This window comes from Notechis scutatus, chromosome Z (genome assembly GCF_049901735.1).
Source record: "Notechis scutatus isolate UNSWTSFEM ecotype Mainland chromosome Z, rNotScu1.2, whole genome shotgun sequence".
NCBI lineage: Eukaryota > Metazoa > Chordata > Lepidosauria > Squamata > Elapidae > Notechis > Notechis scutatus.
This window is the reverse complement of record NC_142025.1, coordinates 118,435,358-118,456,055: the sequence shown is the minus strand read 5'-3', so window position 1 is coordinate 118,456,055 and position 20,698 is coordinate 118,435,358. Positions and strand designations below refer to the sequence as shown.

General features: G+C 42.3%; 1 protein-coding gene across 3 annotated transcripts; it reads right to left on the bottom strand.

The window, feature by feature from the left end:
- Positions 1-3,872: 3,872 nt before the first annotated feature.
- LOC113429939 (uncharacterized) lies at positions 3,873-15,407 on the bottom strand. 3 transcript variants are annotated; one of them, XM_087945692.1, is made up of 7 exons: positions 14,963-15,407; positions 14,194-14,220; positions 8,095-8,436; positions 5,716-6,045; positions 5,328-5,432; positions 5,009-5,118; positions 3,873-4,282 (listed from the first exon to the last, which is right to left on the bottom strand). In XM_087945692.1, exons 1-7 carry the CDS (start codon positions 14,985-14,987, stop codon positions 4,127-4,129), a joined length of 1,095 nt encoding a protein of 364 aa, XP_087801818.1. In that variant the 5' UTR covers positions 14,988-15,407; the 3' UTR covers positions 3,873-4,126. The 3 variants fall into 3 exon arrangements, with proteins under 3 accessions (XP_087801818.1, XP_087801819.1, XP_087801820.1); XM_087945693.1 differs by having other exon boundaries at positions 5,328-5,420; XM_087945694.1 differs by lacking the exon at positions 5,328-5,432.
- Between the last annotated feature and the right edge of the window lie 5,291 nt (positions 15,408-20,698).

Genomic DNA, 20,698 nt, shown 5'->3' with positions numbered 1-20,698 from the left:
GGAAGTTGCTCGGGTGCTGGGAGCCACCGTCGTGGTGAGCGGCTTGTCGGGTGCGTCAGCACAATATTTTTGCCCCCTTCCCCCTTCTCCTCCTCCTTCCTCCCTCGGAGGCCCCTGAGTCAGAAGTTGCTACCACCGGCGCAGCTCGCACGGCTCCAGTTCCGTGTTGCCTTGGGAAGGGAAAGGCAAAACCAGGAGCCGCTGAGCCTGAGCCTCCGGTGCCGCTGCTGCTGTTGCAAAGCACCGCCGCGGCTCTTCCTTTTGCCTTTCCCTTCCCGAGACAACGCGGGACCGGAGCCGCGCGAGCCGCGCCGGCGGTAGCAACTCCTGACTCAGGGGGCCTTCGAGGGGAGGGGAAGGAGGAGAAGAAGGGGGAAGGGGGGGCAAAGGGGGGCAAAAATCTTGTGCTGACCCAGCCTGTCTGTCAAATTTTAAAAGTCAATGAGGCCCCGAGCCAAAAAGTTTGCCCACCCCTGCCTTAGATGCTGCTTTTGACCCCTACATGAATTGTCTCATCACAATAAAGGATTTCTTTTTGATACGTTTTGATACGTCTTCAGAAGTTCATTCTAGTTGGGGAAGAAGGTGGAGCCTCCTCGTCAATGGGCAGTAGATCGCAACTCTTTGCAGCTATCGTTTGTGCTCGTTCGTCAGAGAGCCCTGATCATTTTGATTAGGGGCTGAAACTGCCTTGGAGGGGCAGCGGAGTAAGAAGCCCCCTGGGCTTGTTTTTTTTCCTCCCGAAGATGACTGCAGCGGTGGTCTAAAATGGCCATCCTGAAGAGGAGGACTCAGCTGGACTAAGATTTGTGCAGGAGGGAAGAAAGAGGTGGATAACATCTGAGCCGGGACAACTGGGCAATATAACCAAATAAAAGTACCCCGGGATTAAGGTAATATAGAATTTTTAAGAAAAGAAAAGTGAGCGGCGAAATTACAAAGGGACAGAGAAAAAAATATATATATATTTTTGACAGCTAAATGGGGCTTCGAACCGGGAAAGGAAGAAGCTGGAATTAAAGATTTAATAAAATTGGACTAAAATAATTTGGGAATAAACAAGTATAAAACTAAAGCTGGACTTAAGATTGTTAAAGAATAATAATAACAAAGTTTACAAATTGGAGACTGGACTGTGCTGGAATATTGAGGTTCAAAAAACCTTAAATAAAAAAATAGGGGAAAAAGGTGAAGACTTTCTATAATGGAGAGTGTCACCTTTTGATAAAAACTTAGCTCAAACAAAAGGGAAAGCATCCTGTTTTTGAATGAACTGGTGTGGATATAACATTACAGAAACATTGAAACAAAGTAAGAATTTTAGAAAGTGAAAGCAGAACCAGAATAAAGGAAAAAGCAAGGAAAGATTGTTTGTGGGACTGATTGATGTTTTTGGCATAATTCCTGGACTGGAATAACTGAGAACCTTAAAAAACTGAAAGAAGAAAGAAGGAAAGTAAAAGTGGTTTCTTTTTGTGGACTTTAACGATCATAAAATATAAGAATGATGATATCTCTTCGGGAATTAAAAATGGAACTTAAAAATATGAGAGAATTACTACAGGAAAGAGGCGAATCACTTTGCTCTGTGCTAGAAAAAATGGAAATGGCGATTGAAGAACAAGAAAGATTTTCAGAGGAGGAGGAATCGACTCAAGGAGAAGACATTTTAAATAGACAATTAATACAAAGAACGCTACAAAGAAATGGGGAAAGAAAGAAAAAGTTGAGTTTTAAGAAGGCAATTAAAAGAGGGAATACCTGTGAAGTCAGGAAAGGCAGGAAGATTCAGCAGAAAAGGGGAAAGGAAGATATTAAGAAAGAGAGGGATATAAATTGGAATGAGAAAAGATATGGGGAAAAGAGGGGGAGGAGAAGCAGTAAGAAACAGGCATGTGAAATAAAGAAACACAGAAATAGTAAAATGTTGAAAAGAAATTGTTTTTTTCAGAGATAATGGTTGATGAATTAAAAAGGGAATTCTGCAGGGTGACAAGGGGTAATAAGAATATTTCTGCAATTAAAAATATTTAGAAAATAGGGTAATATAGATACTGATAACTCTTATTAAAGGGGGAAATATGCTGTGGAATCCAATTGAAAAGAGGTAATGATTAATGGTTTATTGGGAATTAAGATGAGGGAATAAAGGTATATTCTAATCATTAAGGTGTCACACTCAAAATAGTAAAAGAGGGGAAACTTGTTCTTTTTTCTTTTTGTGTGTGTGTGTGTTAAAATTTGTATTAATTTAGAATTCATTAAAAAAATGTGTAATGGAAAGGGAATATGACAGACTAAAGAACCAGCTAAATTAATAAGTTTAATATAGATTATTAAAAGCAAGGAGAGACATTGGTAACTTCATTATTACTATTAGGCAAATATATATTGTTTATTTTTATTTTTAAAATAAATATTAAGGATTTGAAATAAAAAGATGTTTAGATTGAGATTAATGAAAAAATTTAGAATCAAAATTTATTATTATTATTATTATTAGGCAAATACATATTGTTTATCTTTATGTTTAAAAACAAATACTAAAGGATTATATTTGAAATAATTGAAATGAAACAAAAAGATGTTTCGATTGAGATTAATGAAAGAGGCTAGAATTAATGTGTTTGTTTCTCTCCTTACTGAAAATTTGGAATGGAAAAGGTAATAATAGAATTAAGTATGTATATATCAATGTATAATTGCTGTCATATTTGTATGTAAAGGTGATGACCTGGAAATATGTTGTCCACTAAAAAGAGATTTTTGTTTTTAATGTGAAAAACTGAATAAAGTTTGTTAAAAAAAGAAGAAGTTCATTCTAGTTGATTGAATGGGAAAAGTTCTGTAGCCTGACAGCTTTCCTATGAGCTGCCATATTCAAGAGACGCTTCAGTGTAGAATATGGTCTCTAATCTTGTGTTCCCTGCGTTTGTTTCATACATCAGGTCTGTCCTTCTCTGTATCCACATCAAGGTCTCTTCCTTTGGCTGTTTCTATGAGTGGCTTTCTGGCTGAAACATGGACAAGGATGGCCCTGAAAGACCTCAGCAGTCAAGATCCAGACAAACCAATCAATCAAGGTCCGTTGGATCATGTAGGAGAAAAATTAGATTGCCCCTATAGATGAAAATACCAATTCTGAAGAAGACAAATCAAAAAGTATGTTATGAAGAGAAGACATTATAACTGAAGTCTTCCCAGCAGGATCGCCTACACTGAGATAGAACTGAGACTCTTAAAATATTTAAATTTAGTAGCTGGAGCCATTGGGTTTTCCAGCGAATCAGAACACACATTTATAGTTGATTGATTGAAGAGGAATGGCTCCTGCATGAGGCAATCTGTGCTGTGATTGGTTGCTGTGGGTGTGGAGGGGGAGTTTCCCTTTTTTCCTGCCTTTTTCTTCTGGCCACAACATGATTTACCTCACGATGCTCCTGCTGAGCCTGACTAACTTTTTTGCTCTATATATCCAGGGAGTCCTCAACTTTTGACCACAATATACAGCCCAACATTTCTGTTGCTAAGTGAGACATTTGTTAAGGGAATTTTGCCTTGTTTTACAACCTTTCTTGCCACATTTGTTAAGTGAATGGCTTCTATTGTTAATTTAGTGACAGGGTTGTTAAGTGAATCTGGCTTCCCCATTGACTTTCCTTGTCAGAAGGTCGCAAAAGGGTATCACGTGACCTCAGGACACTGCAGCCGTCATAAGTATGAGTCAGTTGCCAAGCATCCAAATTTTGATCAAGTGACCATTGAAAATGACTAACAGTCATAAGTGTGGAAAACGGTCATAAGTCACTTTTCTCAGTGCTGTTGTTACTTCAAATGGTCACTAAACAAACCGATGTAACACAACTACTACCTACAGTTGTAAAATATATTTATTTATATAAAAATACAAGTTTGTGTCAACTTCTCTGACTCCATTTGGACACCAGCTGCGCAATTCCCTGACAATCTCACAGAATAAGATTATGCCCAGGATTTCCCCCTATTTGATGGATTTTCTCTTCCGCCCTAAATTGAAGCTCAGCTGCACCTCATCATCTCTTCAAGGGTGACGTCCATGTTTAGACCGAATGAGAGACTGCACCAAGAGAGACACATTTTGCTGCAATCAGGGGTGATTTTGCTGTCTCCTTTTAGGTGGAAACACAATATCGCTGTACAAAATCCCCTCTTGTTCCCCTTGTGTTAGACAATTCTTCCTTGTTGGTCCAGGAGGAGACGGAATGAAGAAATTCTGGATGCAGCTGTAGGCGACCTCAGAGTCCTGAGGGGAATGAGAAGACATTATTCAATCTGCCTGCAGGTGAAGAACCCATTGAGAACCTGGGATTTCTCCATCATTTTCCAGCTTTTTAGAAATGAATAAGCTTAATAGATTTCCTAGGGCATAGAAAGATTACCAGCCCATCAAGGAAAAGAAGGATTGACGTTTGGCATCAGATCTGATCCAGTCCAGTTTCCTATCTCAAATTCCCAATGGTTTTGAGATGCTCCTGAGAAACCCACAGGGACAATCCCCTAAAAATCTGCCCCAACACTTAATTAGAGGAATCTTTAATGGCTTCTAAGATGTTTGGATTTCTTAAACATTCATTACTGTTTGTGTGGGCTTCAGGGCCATTCAATTTCTTGGCCAATACATGATTTGTTAGGCTGGAGGCCACAAAGAGAATTATTCTGCTTCCCCATTTTTTAAAGAAAGATCTAGTCGTTCAAAAATTCCTAAATTCTTTGGTTGAAACCAAGTAAATCAAGAAAATTAGAGCAGATGTTCAGAGAGCTCAAGACAAATGGTCTTATGGAAGATAAACCCTGTTTAGATTCAAGAGTAAAAGTTCAGAAGCTCTAAATCCTATCGGCATCATTCCTGTCTCTTCATGACAGTTGGGTGACACCATCAATACTGGGGATAAAACTTGGTTTCACTCTCCAGTGTAAATAGACCTCCTGCAGACCCTGATTAAAGTCACCAATGAATCCCACCAGCTACCTTGACAGGTGAGGAAGTCGCTGCTGTTGCTGCTTGAGGCTCCATCACTGCAAGATCATTTCTTTCCTCTTTCTTTTTCCTGAGGTGAAATCGTTCCTGGGATACTGATGCTTCCAAGGGAGAAATAATAATAAAAAGAAAGAAAGAAAGAAAATGGCTTATTTCCATCATCCTGACATATTGTTTGCCCTTCTCCCTCAGGCCTGGCTCTCCTTTCCTGTCTCCCCAAAGAATCTCTCAGTCAACATCTCCAAACACATGAGGAGCCATTTGGAACTCGAGGTAAGGGAACCCTTGAACCCAAAACCGCTTTGCTTACTGCTCTTCTTCCTCCAGCAATAAAAGGCAAATGGAACCAGCAGGATTATAAGAGGAATCGCCATCCAGGAATATCTCCATATAGGATCTGAATCTTGGGTACCAACTGGTTTCAATAAGTAAGAAGAAACATGATTTAGTATTTCTTGACAGAACATTTTTTCTTTGCCTGTTGTCGATGGTTTAGATACTATTAAAAATATAAATGAAATGACCCCCACCCCTTTTTAAATCAAGCTCATGTTCTGGATTTTCCATGGACCTCTCTGTGGAGCTAGTTAACAATCCCACAAAAAGCCACTTGCCTTTCTCCAGGACTTTCTTTGCCCTTCCTAGTTTAGCCTTTCATGGTGGTCTCAAGGTTTAGCCACATCCAAATCTCCTCCTACCTGGCTCAACTGTGATGTTTGTCCCCCGACTCCAAGAAGACGAGACCCATCGGTTGCTTCTCTTCTCTTCATAGCTGCAGGCAAATTCCCCACTGTGGTTGAATGAGGCATGAGGGATTCTCAGAGAGGCATTTTGAAGAGGGTTTGTGGGCTCACTGGAGGGTTCAAGAAGTGCTTCTTCGCTGGAGGTGATCTCCACCCCATCCTTGTAGAAGTGGAACTTCTTCTCTCGGTCTCCTCCTTCCATTGAGCAGAGGAAGACCAAGGGGTCACCTTCCTTCACCCTCTGGGACAACGGATCCACTTTCAGCAGAGGGGAAGGGAGGACATCTGCACAAAATGTTCACAAGGGAGATATATTAACGTCTACTTTGAAGCAGGGGAGTTTCCCCAAATCATCCAGAGTATCTCCTTGAATCTAAGGTACCATTTCTGTGAGGCAAAGCAGTGACATTTCAGATAATGGAGGTTAAAATGGAAAATAAGGAAGGGGAATGAATTTTACTGTAGCGTAGAGTCAAAATAACACAAAGTCAATCCCTTTTCATACAAAAGAGACTACACCAAGAAATCATTACCTCCTTCTTCCCATCAACTCTTCTTTACTGTAGTGTTGGAAGAAAAATCCTTCTAGGTTGAGTTCCAAGTGTGGGAAAAGAAACTGGAAACATGGAGGCTGTTTGGAAGGTTTAATGGTGGACAGGACCACAAGGCCTGGAGCTCCATAGTGAAAAAGATGAAGGAAAAGATCAAGAAAGGGGGCTGAGGTGCAGAGAGTGCCTGGGTTTTATAACCTTTGTTGGGATGTGAATTGGAGCTTGTATTCTGATTGGTTGTCAGACTCCCATTAGGCCAGTGGTCCCCAACCTTTTTTGTGCCAGGGACCAGTTTCACTCAGAAACACTTTTTCAAGGACCGGGGTGGGGTGGGGGTGTCCGAGTTTGGTGGTTTGCTTGCAGACGTTTCATTATCTGATGTTGTTACCTAGTCGGGTAATAAAACGTCTGCCAGCAAACCACCAAGTTCAGGGAACGCCAATGCCTCCTCATTGCAACCCTGAGCGACAGATAGTCCCTGCAGGACGGCTGAGAAGCCTCGCCTTTCGGCCCTGCCTTCATCAGCCCCATCCTCAGGTGTCTCCCTCCCTCCCTCAGCCTCATCCCTCAGGTGTCTGCCTCGTTCCTCTCTCAGTCGCTCCTCACTCCTCCACCAGCCCAGGAAGAAACTGCTTCAAAGAAGCCGACAGGGTGGCTTTTCCTGTCGGCGCAGCTTCCCAAAGCGCCCGTTCACCCCCACCCCGCCGCCCACGGTTCAATCCTCCGTTCTGCCTGCCTGCCTTCGCTTCTGGTGGTTTCGGGCGTAGCTTCTCCGAAGTGCCCATTCACCCTGCCCCGCCCGCCCCGCCGCCCGCGGTTCAATCCAGTGCCCGCCCGCCGCCCGGTTCAATGTGCCGTTCTGCCTGCCTTTCGTTTCTGTTTTGGATCTCCGACCCGCCCGCCCACGCCGCCGGTTCAATCCAGTGCTCCGTTCTGCCTGCCTGCGGTTTCTGGTAGTTTGGGGGCAGCTTCGGCTGAGAAAAAGAGGCGAAAAGTTGTTATTCTCAGCCCGAAGCTGCTCCGAAACTACCATAGCGAAGGGCAGGCAGGCTGGCAGAACGGCTAAGCACTGGATTGAACCTGGATTGATTGGCGGCGGGTGGGGGTGAAACGGGCGCTTGGAGCGAGCTGCGCCGACAGGAAAAAGCCACCCCGGCTTCTTTGAAGCAGTTTCTTCCCCTGGGCTGGTGGAGGAGTGAGAGAGCGACTGAGAGGAATGAGGCGGGAGGAAGCCGAAGCCACTGTTGCCGAGAAACAGGACAGGCTTCCGTTGCTTCCTCCCTCCCTTCTCTCATTTGTGTCTTGATCCTCGATCCCAGCAGCATTCACCGAAGGCGAAGAAAGCGCCATTTTTTAAAATGTTTTTCCTTTGCGGCCATTTGACCGGTACAGAGTGCTCCACGGACCGGTGCCGGTCCGCGGCCCGGTGGTTGGACCCCTGGAAGCCGTGGGGCAACTCATGAAGGCTGTCCGGAGTTTCCAGGCTTTTTGAGCCTTGCTGGATGATGATGCACTGAAAGGGCTTTTGAGCAATTGCTATAGCTTTACCTGGAGACCTTTGTTATGTAAAGTATTCTGACCCTGGCCTTAATGGCCCACCCATTAACAAAGGTGGGGGTGAGCTTCTGCTTCTGAGGGTGAGTTTCAACTTCTGAGTTACTACTCTTCTTAGGGGAAATATTCTGCCTTTTTATTATTTCCTATGATATTTCATTTTTCTAAGAGAGGTGTGGGTGCTAACTTCCTACTGTAGCTTAGGGTGAAAATAACATCTTCATCTTACCAACCACTGAGAAGACCAGCTGGTTACTTTCGGGAGAATAAGGCTGTCTCCAAGATTTTCCCATGAATTTGCATTTACATATTATCTTTATTTGGCCAGAGCTCAGATATTTAGTCCTGACGTTGAAGGTATTGTTAGAGAGATGCTCATCTTCAATTATTTCATAGAATTGATCCCTACAGTAGAAATAGAACCTTATTCTACGAGATCCCTTGGCACTCCCTGATTCGACCCCCTTGGGGAGGGAGCAATTCAAGGGAATCTCTTCTCCTTTAATAATAAAGTTGTGTGGAAGAGGCGAGGACAGCCTGGGTGGTGGTAGAGATGAATCTGCCTGTGAACCTGAGGAGAGAAAGAGAAGCCATTAGGTCTGTCCTTTGGATCTCCTCCTGGAACCAAATCTCTACACCAGAACATCCTCTGTGATTCCCAGGATGGATCCCATCCATAATCTGCTCTGAGGATCCCAGATCCATTGCTTCCTCTTACCAGGCCAGAAGTTGGACAAAAAGGAACTAATGCTGCAAATGAAAGGTTCTCCTACCCTTGATGGCTTGGATAAAATCCATCCAAGTGTGGGAAGCCCCCCCCCCCTTCTAGAGAATGAAATATTTGGGGGAATATTAAATATTATATTTCCCCAAAAGAGAAATGGAGAAAAACATGTTCTCAAAGGCAACTCTACTCTTCCTGCATAGTAAAACAGCCTCCAGCAGATGCCTGAAGTCTTTACAGATGGAGAATTTGTGCTCATTAAGATATCTCAACCAATCTATTCATAAACAAAAGATCTTCAGCTCCAGAGTGATGGGATTAAGAAGAGCAGGACATGACCTTTAGGACATAGTAGGATTAACCCCAACACTATTAGAATAACAAAAGTCATAGAGTTCACTACATTGCACAACCCCCCAGGGGCATTTCTGACACTGCACAACCCCCAGCAGCATCTCAGAAAGTGTAAGAAAATCCTTGCCCTCCTCAAGCTATTTTGTCAGCTGCCCCAGAACCACATGCTGCTTTGGCTCATCCATAAACGGAATCCTTCTTTCTAATCAGCCTCCATTTTATTTCCAACGTTTTCCCCCCAGCTTAGAATGGAACCAGGTGGATTTTTCTTCTTACACAAGATTTCAACCCTCCCTGGTCTTTTACAACCATCTTCCTTTCTGCTAGCTTTGCTTTGCAGACCGTTCTCCATTTTATATTGGGAGGAGAAGAAGTTTCTAGAAGGGTCCATCTTAGACTCACCAGGGACAGGAACAGAAGGATTTTCAGGGTTATCTGGTAAAAACAGCCACTAATTCTTCAGTTTGACAAAAGGGGAGAAAAAGTTTACCAAACCAAAGATTAGATGATCTTGCGTTGGCTCTTCAGGGAGACCCAGTGATGTCTCTCCATGAAGGGAGGTACTTCAACAGGGTGGATCATGGCCATCCGCAGATGCCTCCTGAAGAAGCAACCAGGACTGGATTCGCCCATTGCACTAACCCAAGGGGAAAAGAACAGCAGAGCAGCTGCACACACAGAGATGGACTTTTCTCCTTCTCCTTCTTCTTCTTTTTTTTAACAAATTTTATTCAGTTTTTCACATAAAAACAAAAATCTCTTTTTAGTGGACAACATATTTCTGGGTCATCACCTTTACATACAAATATGAGAGCAATTATACATTCATATATGCATACTTAATTCTATTATTACCTTTTCTGTTGTGAACTAATAAAAACCATTTTAATAAACTTATTAACATTATGTTAAGCAGGCTTGAAATCCTGCACTTTGGATTGGCCCTTGGATAGCGAACTGGGATTGGTCCTCATGGAGCAACCTGATTGGCTATTAGTTTAACATCTTTCATTGGCCAAAAGTTAAGCATGTGGACACAGGTCATTGGTTAACAGGTCAGTAGCTAGCTCTATAAAGGGCCACTACTGCCCAAGGGTTTGCTCTCTGTTTCTGATTCTTAATAAAGAGTTGAAGTTCACTAAGTCACTGACTCGTCTCAATTACTTGCACCCATGCCCAGAATATAACACTGGAAACGAGGATGGGATGCAAGAGACGATAGAGCTGACTGAACACTAAAAGAGCGCCAAGCAGAGCACATGGCTGAACACGCACCAACGACGGCAACATGGCCAGCGGTGCTATACCACCCGCTCCATTCGACCCGGCAAACGAAGACTGGGACTCATATATGGATTGGTTCCAAATGTTTTTGGAGACCAATAACCTAAAGGACGCGACAACCGGCAAGAAACGAGCAATATTCCTGACCCATTGCGGGCGGCCGTCTTTAAAATGGCGAAATCACTCGCAAAACCGGCTAAAGTGAAATCAATGGACTGGGACGCCCTCGCTCCCCTCCTAAAGGCCCACTATGCACCGCGTGCCCACACTTGTTCGAAGACATGAATTTTACCAGAGGGACCAACGGAAAAGCGAAAGTCTCGCAGACTACATCGCTGACCTCTGGAATTTGGGAGGCCTCTGTGGGTTTCCAACCTCAAAGAAGCTTTGCGAGACTTCATAGTTCTGGGATTAGATGACCAGACGGTGCAAAGCAAGATCATGGCAAAAGGGACATCGATCTTGCCGATGCCATCGCAGACGCCTACTGCAGCAAAAGCAACCAGGAAGTTGGCCGCCGAATGCGCCGCAACAACGCACCGCTCGCCAACTCGCAAATGACACCTCGCCTCGCCCGAGAGGCACTCAACAACGCGCACCATGAAGACCTGGAATCCCCATCAGAAAGTGATGAGGAAGAGGTCAACCGACTCCGTCCAAACGAGACCAACAAACCCAACGATTCCCATGACAATGCGCGGGTTGTGGAGCAAACCACCCACGATCTGATTGCAAATTCTCGACGCACTCTACCGCTCCTGTGGAAAAAGAGGCCACATTGCAAAGGTCTGCAGAAGCAAGCGAGGGTCCAGTCCCAAGCGCAGGGAGAATAACTGCAGCCAGTCTTCAGGATTCGAACCCGCGAATCGAAACCACCCGAACCACCAATGGAACAACCACTCCTACAGAAATAAAGCACCTGCCTCTTCCACGAGACGAGAAGAAGCACACCAAACCATTACCATCGTCCCTCTCAATGGTTTCCTGGAAAACTTTCAAGCAACTCCCGCCATCCGTCGACAGGACCCAGCCCCCAGAGGATCATCCAAGGATTACCGGCACACGGCGCGGTTCCGCCGCCGTCTCCTTCAAGACCGCCTCACTACCCGCTGTCGATGTGATCGCCTAGCAGGGCCTCAATCCCCTGTCATGGTAGCGGCCCACCGGCTAGACAACAACTGGGAGGCCCTCCAAGAATCGGGCGTTTTTCAGCGGACAGGCAAACAAGGGGACCCCTTCGTACACCCTGAGTGCCCCTTAAGCCTCGCGGGCCTTTGCCAAACCAAGATTGATGAGCACCGAAAAAAGCCCAGGGCTTTGAACCCGACCGACCACCCGGACCCCAGACACCTACCGATGGTGTAATTGTGGGGTTCGGGCCACTTGAACCCGCACTTCAGCAAAGGCTTCCGACCGTGGTTCCCCTCTCCCCCCTGGGTGTGGAAGAGCTAAATGAGGCCGCGCCAACAGTTGCCTGATGCAGCCGCGGCCAAACCGTTACGCATAGAGCGCTTTTAAGTGCAATAGACTCCAATTCGGAGTGAGTGTAGCTCCGGGAATTTTTCAAAGTTTAATGGAGAGATTCTTACAAGGCATAAAAGGGGTCGTACCATACTTTGATGATGTATTAATCGCCACCCCTAATAGAGACATCTTAGAAAAGCGTCTCAGAATGGTTCTAAAGAAAACTCTTAATAAAGAGTTGAAGTTCACTAAGTCACTGACTCGTCTTGATTACTTGCACCCATGCCCAGAATATAACATTTTCCATTCCAAATTTTCAGTAAGGAGAGAAACAAACACATTAATTCTGGCCTCTTTCATTAATCTCATTCAAAACATCTTTTTGTTTCATTTCAATTATTTTAAATATAATCCTTTAATATTTATTTTAAAAACAAAGATAAACAATATGTGTTTGCCTAATAATAATAATAATAATAATAATAATAATAATAATAATAATAATAATAATAATAATAATAATAATAGGTTGCCAATGTCTCTCCTTGCTTTTAATAGTCTATATGACTTATTAATTTAGTTGGTTCTTTAGTCTGTCATATTCCCTTTCCATTACACTTTCTTTGTATAAATTCTAAATTAATACAAATTTTAACCCTAAAGAAAAAAAACAAGTATAGGTTTCCCCCCTATTACTGCTTTGAGTGTGACACATCAATGGTTAAAATATACCTTTATTCCCTCATCTTGATTCCCAATAAACCATCATTTTTAAGAAGTTACAATAATAATCATTACATCGTTTCATTTGGATTCCACAGCATATTTTCCCCCCTTAATTTTTAATAAGAGTTATCAATATCTATATTACCCTATTTTCTAAATATTTTTAATTGCAGAAATATTCTTATTACCCCTTGTCACCCTGCCGAATCCCCTTTTTAATTCATCAACCATTATCTCTGAAAAAACAATTTCTTTTCAACGTTTTACTATTTCCGTATTTCTTTATTTCATGCACCTGTTTCTTACTGCTTCTCCTCCTCCTCTTTTCCCCATAACTTTTCTCATTCCAGTTTATATCCCTCTCTTTCTTAATATCTTCCTTTCCCCTTTTCTGCTGGGTCTTTCTGTCTTTCCCAACTTCACAGGTATTCCCCCTTTTGATTGCCTTCTTAAGTCTCAACGTTTTAGCCCTCCTTCTTTCCCCACTTCTTTGTAGCGTTCTTTGTGTTAATTGTCTATTTAAGATGTCTTCTCCCTGAGTCGACTCCTCCTCCTCTGAAGCTCTTTCTTCTAGTTCTTCAATCGCCATTTCCATTTTTTCTAACACAAAACAAAGTGATTTGCCTCTTTCCTGTAGTAATTCTCCCATATTTTTAAGTTTCATTTTTAATTCCCGAAGAGATATCATCATTACACACTCTTGTATTTTATGATCATTAAAGTCCACAAAAAAAAAAAAACACTTTTACTTTCCTTCTTTTTTCTTTCAATTTTCTAAAGTTCTCAATTATTCCAGCCCAGGGTCTATACCAAAAACATCAATCAATCCCACAGTCAGTCTTTCCTTGCTTTTTTCTTTATTCTGGTTCTGCTTTCACTTTCTAAGATTCTTACTTTGTTTCAATATTTCTTTAATATTATATCCACACAAGTTCATTCAGAAACAGGATGCTTTCCCTTTTGTTTGAGCTCAAGTTTTTGTCAAAAGGTGGCACTCTCCATTATACAAAGTCTTCACCTCCCCCCACCTATTTTTTTATTTAGGGTTTTTCGAACCTCAATATTCCAACACAATCCAGTCTCCGAATTGTAAACTTTATTATTATTATTTTTTGACAATCTTAAGTCCAGCTTTATTTTATGCCTGTTTATTGCCAAAATATTTTAGTCCAATTTAGTTAAATCTTTAGTTCCGGCTTCTTCCTTTCCCGGTTCGAAGCCCCAGTTAGCTGTCAGAAATATTTTCTTATTTTTTTTTCTTGTCCCTTTGTAATTTTGCTGCTCACTTTTCTTTTCTTAAAAATTGCATGTTACCTTAATACCGGGGTACTTTTGTTTAGTTGCATCGCCCAATCGTCCCGGTTAAGATGTTATCCACCTCCTTCTTCCCTTCTGCACAAAGCTTAATCCAGCTGAGTCCTCCTCTTCGGGGTGGCCATTTTAAACCACCGCTGCAGTCGTCTTCGGGGGGAAAAAGACCAAGCCCAGGAGTGGAAATGCGGCTCCCCTCACCCTGGCTTGTGGCTTCCCCTTACTCCACCGCCCCTCCAAGGCAGCTTCAGCCCCTAATTGTAATGATTGGGGCTCTCCAACGAGAGAGCACGGACCATAGCCGCAGAAAGATACGATCTATGGTCTGTCAGCGAGGAGGCTCCGCCTTCTTCCGACTTTTCTCCTTCTGAATCTCTCTTAGGGCTTCTCCCTCCTTCAGAGGCCACAACAATCACAATCTACATTTTTGTGAAGACAAGCAAAGTCTGCATGAGGGTCTCTTACCTGCTTCCAGGAGGATCCACGAAAGGACTGAAAGAGAGAAGGAAAGAAGGTGGAGTTAAGAGAAGGAGAGATTATCCCAGGCTGTGCAAGACTTTCATCCCTACCATCTTCTTCTTCTTCCCTGATTGGATGCAGAAGAGGAGATGCTGCCCTGAAGGAGGAGGAGGAAGGGGTCTTCTCCCACCCATGTTCTGGCTATTGGGGTGGGTGGGTCACAAGCACCCCCAAAACCTTATTATGGCTGGAATTAGGAGCAGTTATGGAAACCTTCAGGGTCCCAGGAGGGATTTCTCTCTGAAGTTCAGCTGTTCTGATGTCCTCAGTTCTCAATCATTTGATAGCAGCAGGAAGAAGAAAAGGGAGGCTCCTTATTCTCAATGTGCCCTTCACTGTGACCCACAGAATGACCCCTTTCTCTCTTCATCCTTTGCCCCAACTTCCTCTCTATTTTATTGACGGTGATGCTGCAATTGTGGGTCTGCTTCTGGGTGCTTCTGAAGGGAGGAAGAGAGAGGCTGCTCTGCATCCCCCCAAACCCCCTTTAGTTGAGATGGCTCTGAATCACAACCTCTGAGAGCAGACAAAATGGGGAGAAGAGGCAGGAAAGTCTCCCTTTGCACAAAGGTTTCCTCACCGAGGAAGAAGAAAACTCAGATTTCCTGAGAAAGTTCTAGAATAAGAAAAGAACATGGGAGTAAAGCCATAATCTCTTCAGTGAGCAGACAAGTCAGATTGAGATGGGAAGTAGAAGAAGAAAGAGGTCCCAAACCTGTCATCCAAGGGATGGTCTCCATCTCCTCTTCAGGATTCCTGGGAAGCTGGTCTTGGCCTCCGTCACTCTCTTCTTCCTTCCCCAGAGAGAAAAAGAGCTGCAGCTTCTCTTGAGTAAATCCTCCAACTCAACGCCCAAGGGAGGAACTGCGTCACCCTCACCGAGGACATCACACCCACGCCCCCTCCAGCCCAGGACAGAGCTCGGCTCCCCGGCCTTCTTCACCACACCAAAGCCTTTCTCTCTGCAGCAGAGAACTGCCCGCATCCTCCTGGCCTCCCTTGTGCCCAAAGAGAATTGAAAATAGCAATAACCGTCTAGTGAAGTGTGAAGGAGAAAAACAAAATACCCAAGTAAGTTTACTCTGCAGTCAGGCCTAAACGCCACCTGACAAGATCGGCTCCACTTCTTATGCTGAGCCACAGATTTCTATAGAGGAGCCATAGACACGTAGAATGAAACAAAGGATAAAGTATGAATTGTGAAAACCTTAGATTTGCAAAAGAGCAGTTTGTTCTGCTAAAACAGTCCTGAAAAATTGCTGTTTGAGTCTAAACATCAATGATTATCCTTATTGTGAACAGCCTGAATGGCACTCAAACAGTGATCTCATTTCAATAAAGAATAAATAAATTAATAAATTAATAAATTAATTAATTCTTCCAGAATTTGAAATTAGGGCAGAGAATATCCTGGACTTGTAAATTAACAGCCAATAGCTCCCTACAAAATATCAGGGACAAAGTTTTATTTGGCTTGATATTCAAGGTAAAGTGAATGTGGCATTACCCCAAAATTATTCTTTGATTAAATCTATGATTTTGCTCTTCAATTGCACCCCCAAATTATATGAAGAAGGGATTCATTCCACTCTTAAAAGCATATTATTTTGTCACCGCATTTTGTGGTAGTCCAATCAGAGATGCTTAGCTGAATCTTGTTGAATTGTTGTTTTATTTGTATTACTTTATTTAATCTTGCTGAATTGCATTGACATGTGTGTCTCTTCTTGTGCACAGCCCAGAAACCTTTGTGATTCTGATGCTTCAGAAATATAGCAGTAGAAAGATGACAAAGTGTCATCTGTTGTCTGTTTTTTAGTTTTTATTTTGCCTTTTCCCTGACATTAAACTTTACTGAAGATCCCAAAATTGGGCTCTCCATGCAGATCTATTCATCAAAATACTGAAGGAGAACAAAAATAATAGTGGAGCTAAGAAAAAGGAAATCTGAAATGGGATTGCTGCAATGGTCATAATTGTGGGAAATGATCATAATCCTTATTGTGAACTGCCTGAATGGCACTCAAACAGTAATCTCATTTCAATAAAGAATAAACAAACAAACAACCAATTTTTCCAGAATTTGAAATTAGGGCAAAAAATATCCTGGACTTGTAAATTAACAGCCAATTGCTCCCTGCAAAATATCAGGGATGTTCTGTACGAGCCATTAGCATACTTGGAAGTGGTGGGGGGGGGGGTTGGGGGTGGGTGGGAGGGGGGGGAAGATTGGTTAGTTGGGGCGGGGGGGGATCCCCGGGGGGTTTGGTTATAATCCCCGGGGATCATAATTATCACGGGAGATCCTCCAAAGAATAAACAAAGCAAACAACCGCTTTTCTTTGAGCCGACCGATCATCACTGAAGGTTGGATTAATTTTCTTGCTCTTGAGTCTCCTTCCCTGCGACGGACACGACAAGGGACAACGATTTATTTGGCTTGATATTCAAGGGAAAATGAATGTGGCATTCCCCCCCAAACCATTCTTGGATTAAATCTATGATTTTGCCCTTGAATTACACCCCCAAATTTACAATTATATGAAGAAGGGATTCATTCCACTCTTAAAAGCATATTATTTCAGCACCGCATTTTGTGCTTGTGCAATCAGAGATGCTTTGTTGAATGTTGTTGAATTGTTGAATTGTTGTTTTATTTGTATTACTTTATTTAATGTTGCTGAATTGCACTGACATGTGCACAGCCCAGAAAGTTTTGTGATTCTGATGCTTGAGAAATATAGCAGTAGAAAGATGAGAAAGTGTGTCTGTTTTGGAGACATTAAACTTTACTGAAGATCACAAAATCGGGATCTCCATGCACCATCCATCCATCAAAATACTTGAAGGAGAATAATAGTGGACCCAAGAAAAAGGAAATCTGAAATGGGATTGCTGCAATGGTCATAATTGTGGGAAATGGTCATAAGTCACTGCAAATGGTCACTAAACAACCGGTTGTAAGTCAAGTACTACCTGTAGTTGTAAAATATATTTATTTATATAAAATTAAAAAGTTTGTGGCAGCGTCTCTGACTCCATTTGTACACCAGCTGCGCAATTCCCTGACAGACCCCTAGAATAAGATTATGCCCAGGATTTCCCCCTATTTGATGGGTTTTTTCTTCTGCTGTAAGTTGAAGCTCAGCTGCGCCTCATCATCTCTTCAAGGGTCCATGTTTAGGCCGAATAAGAGACTGGACCAAGAAAAACATACTTTGCTGCAATCAGGAGTGATTTTGCTCCTACTTTTTGAGTTGAGACCCAAGATTACAGTACAATGTCTTCCCTGTTTTCTCTTGAGTAAGACGGTTTTCCCTTGTTGGCCCAGGAGAAGACGGAGTGAAGGAGTCCTGGATGTTGCTGTAGGTGGCCTCAGAGTCCTGGGGAAAGTGAGGGAAAGAGAAGACATTGCTCAGTCTGCCGGCAGATGAGGAAGCCATTGAAAACATGGTATCTCTCCACCATTTTATGGCATTCTCAGAAATAAACAAGCTTGATAGGTCAGCTACAGCCTAGAAAGATTGCCAGCCCAACAAGACAGGGAAGGACTGACCTTTGACATCATCATTCCTGACCCAGTCTAGTTTCTGGTCTCAGATTGCTGATGGTGTTGAGATGCTCTTGACAAACCCCCAAGAACATTCCCCTAAACTCCACCCCCACCGCAGTATTAGAAGAATCTTTAATGGCTTCCGAGATAATTAGTGGTCTTAAATATATCTTTCTGTTTGTATTTTTCTGTGGGATTCAAGATGATTTAATTTCATGGCCAACATATAATTGTTAGCTGAAGGTCATAAAGAAAATTATTCAGGCAGTCTAAATCCCATCTCTTGTATCTCCACAAAGACAGTTGGATGACTCCACAGAAGACATTAAGTCATTAGTGGGGATTTAAGGGACATAACTTCACTCTCCATTGTGAAGAGACCTTTCCTCTGGACAGGGTTTAAGTCACCCATGAATCCCACCAGCTACCTTGACAGGAGAGGCTGTAGCTGCTGTTGCTGCTGGAGGCTCCATCATTCCAAGGTCACCTCCTTCCTCTTTCTTTTCTGCAAGCTGAGATTGATCCTTGGATGGAGATTCTTCCAAGGCAGCAATAGAAATAAAGAGAAACATGAAATGGTTTTTTTCTCTCTTCCTCATTACCCAGGAGCTTGCTCTTCCTGAGACCATCATCTGTGAACTATCCTTAAATATCACAATTCGATTCTTACTATGTTACAGAGCACCTGATTATGACATCGAACATGTAAACAAGCTAAATACATTACTAACATGGGCTGCATCCTGCCCATACCCTTTTATCTTTCTTGGTGATTTCAATCTACCTCATATTGACTGGACCCTAAATGATTGTACAACTGAAATCATACACACAACCTTCTACAATGCTACTACAAATCTGGGACTGGAACAACTAGTAACCAACAACACTAGACTAAACAACTGCCTCGATCTCATCTTCTGCAATAGTTTGAATTTAATTTACGGAATACAAACTAAAGAACCCTTTTCCAGTAGTGACCACAATATGATTGACTTTTGTCTAAACATACGTCCACACAAAAATCACCACAATGATGTAATCCCCAATTGTAACTTCAAAAAGGCAACTATGATCTTATAGACAACGATCTCTCATCCCTTGATTGGCAATCTCTATTCACTGGATGCAATACTGTTGAAGACCATTACAACATATTTTTACTTGAAGTCAAAAGAGTCATCAAACTATATGTACCAACAACAACTCCCAAAACAAAACAAAAAAGCAGATTACCCATAACAATAAGGAAACTTCAATCCAAAAAGAGATCACTCTGGCGGAAAAACAAATCTGGTCACGTTACCAATTTCAAAAACCGATACAAAAATTTATGCCACCAGATAAAGACCGAATGCACCAAATATCACATTAAACAAGAGGAAAACCTTCTAAGCACCAATTCCACCCATGCTTTTTACAATTTTGTAAACAACAAACTAAAAGACTCAAGGTCCATCCCTCCCATGATAGGACCTGATGGTAAAGACTGCAACGAAGACACCATTAAAGCCAACATCTTTAACACATTCTTTGGCTCAGTATTTGTAAACAGCAATGGATCATGCCCATTATTTCCTAGCCGTACCACAGACAACAACAATGATCTAATACATATCGATTTCACAGAAGACAATGTTGAAAAAGCACTACACAATCTAAAACCATCCCTATCTATTGGACCGGATAGAATATGTGCCTACTTCTTAAAAAAGCTATCCACTGCCATAGCCAAACCTCTAAGCATAATCTTTGAAAAATCTTTCAGGACCAGCTCCTTGCCTAACCTATGGTCACAAGCCACAGTCATCCCCATCTTCAAAAAGGGAGACCCAAGCCTAGTTGAAAATTACAGGCCAATCTCCTTATGCTGCGTCACCTGTAAAGTCATGGAATCAATTATTAACCAATCCATCATCCTTCACTTAGAGACAAATAACCTACTCTCCAATAAACAATTTGGTTTCAGAAAAAAACTATCCTGTAATCTGCAACTCTTACACTGCAAAAACATATGGACGACACAAACTCGACCAGGGCAAAGCAATAGACGCAATCTACATAGACTTCTGTAAAGCCTTTGATTCAGTGGTACACGACAAACTACTCCTAAAAATAAAATCCTATGGTATCTCTGGACAACTGAATAACTGGATAGAAGCATTCCTGTCAAACAGACAACAAATGGTCAAAATTGGGAGCGTCCTATCAAATCCAGTACCTGTCAATAGTGGTGTCCCCCAAGGCAGTGTTCTAGGACCAACTCTCTTCATACTCTACATAAATGACCTCTGTGATCATATTAAGAGCAATTGCGTTCTCTTCGCTGATGATGTAAAGCTGTTCAATACCACAGACAATACTGCTACCCTACAAAAAGATCTTGACTATGTATCAGAATGGTCAAACAAATGGCAACTTCAAATCTCAACAAATAAATGCTCTGTCTTACATATTGGCAAAAAAATCAGAAAATAAAATACAAGCTGAATAGTCAAGATCTTGTTGATGACCCAAGCTCTGTAAAGGACCTTGGAATACTCACCTCTAATGATCTAAGTGCTAGAGCCCACTGTAACTACATAGCCAAAAAGGCATTAAGAATTGTTAACCTAATCCTACGTAGCTTTTTCTCTGGTAATATCACACTACTAACCAGAGCATACAAAACATTTGCTAGACCAATACTCGAATACAGTTCATCAGTCTGGAACCCACATTACATATCTGATATTAGCACAATTGAGAAAGTCCAGAAATATTTCACAAGAAGAGTTCTCCACTCCTCTACTCGTTGTAGAATACTTTATGCCACCAGACTTGAAATTCTAGAACTAGAAAACCTTGAATTACGCCTGTCTTCGGTCTGACTTAAGCATGGTATATAAAATCATACAT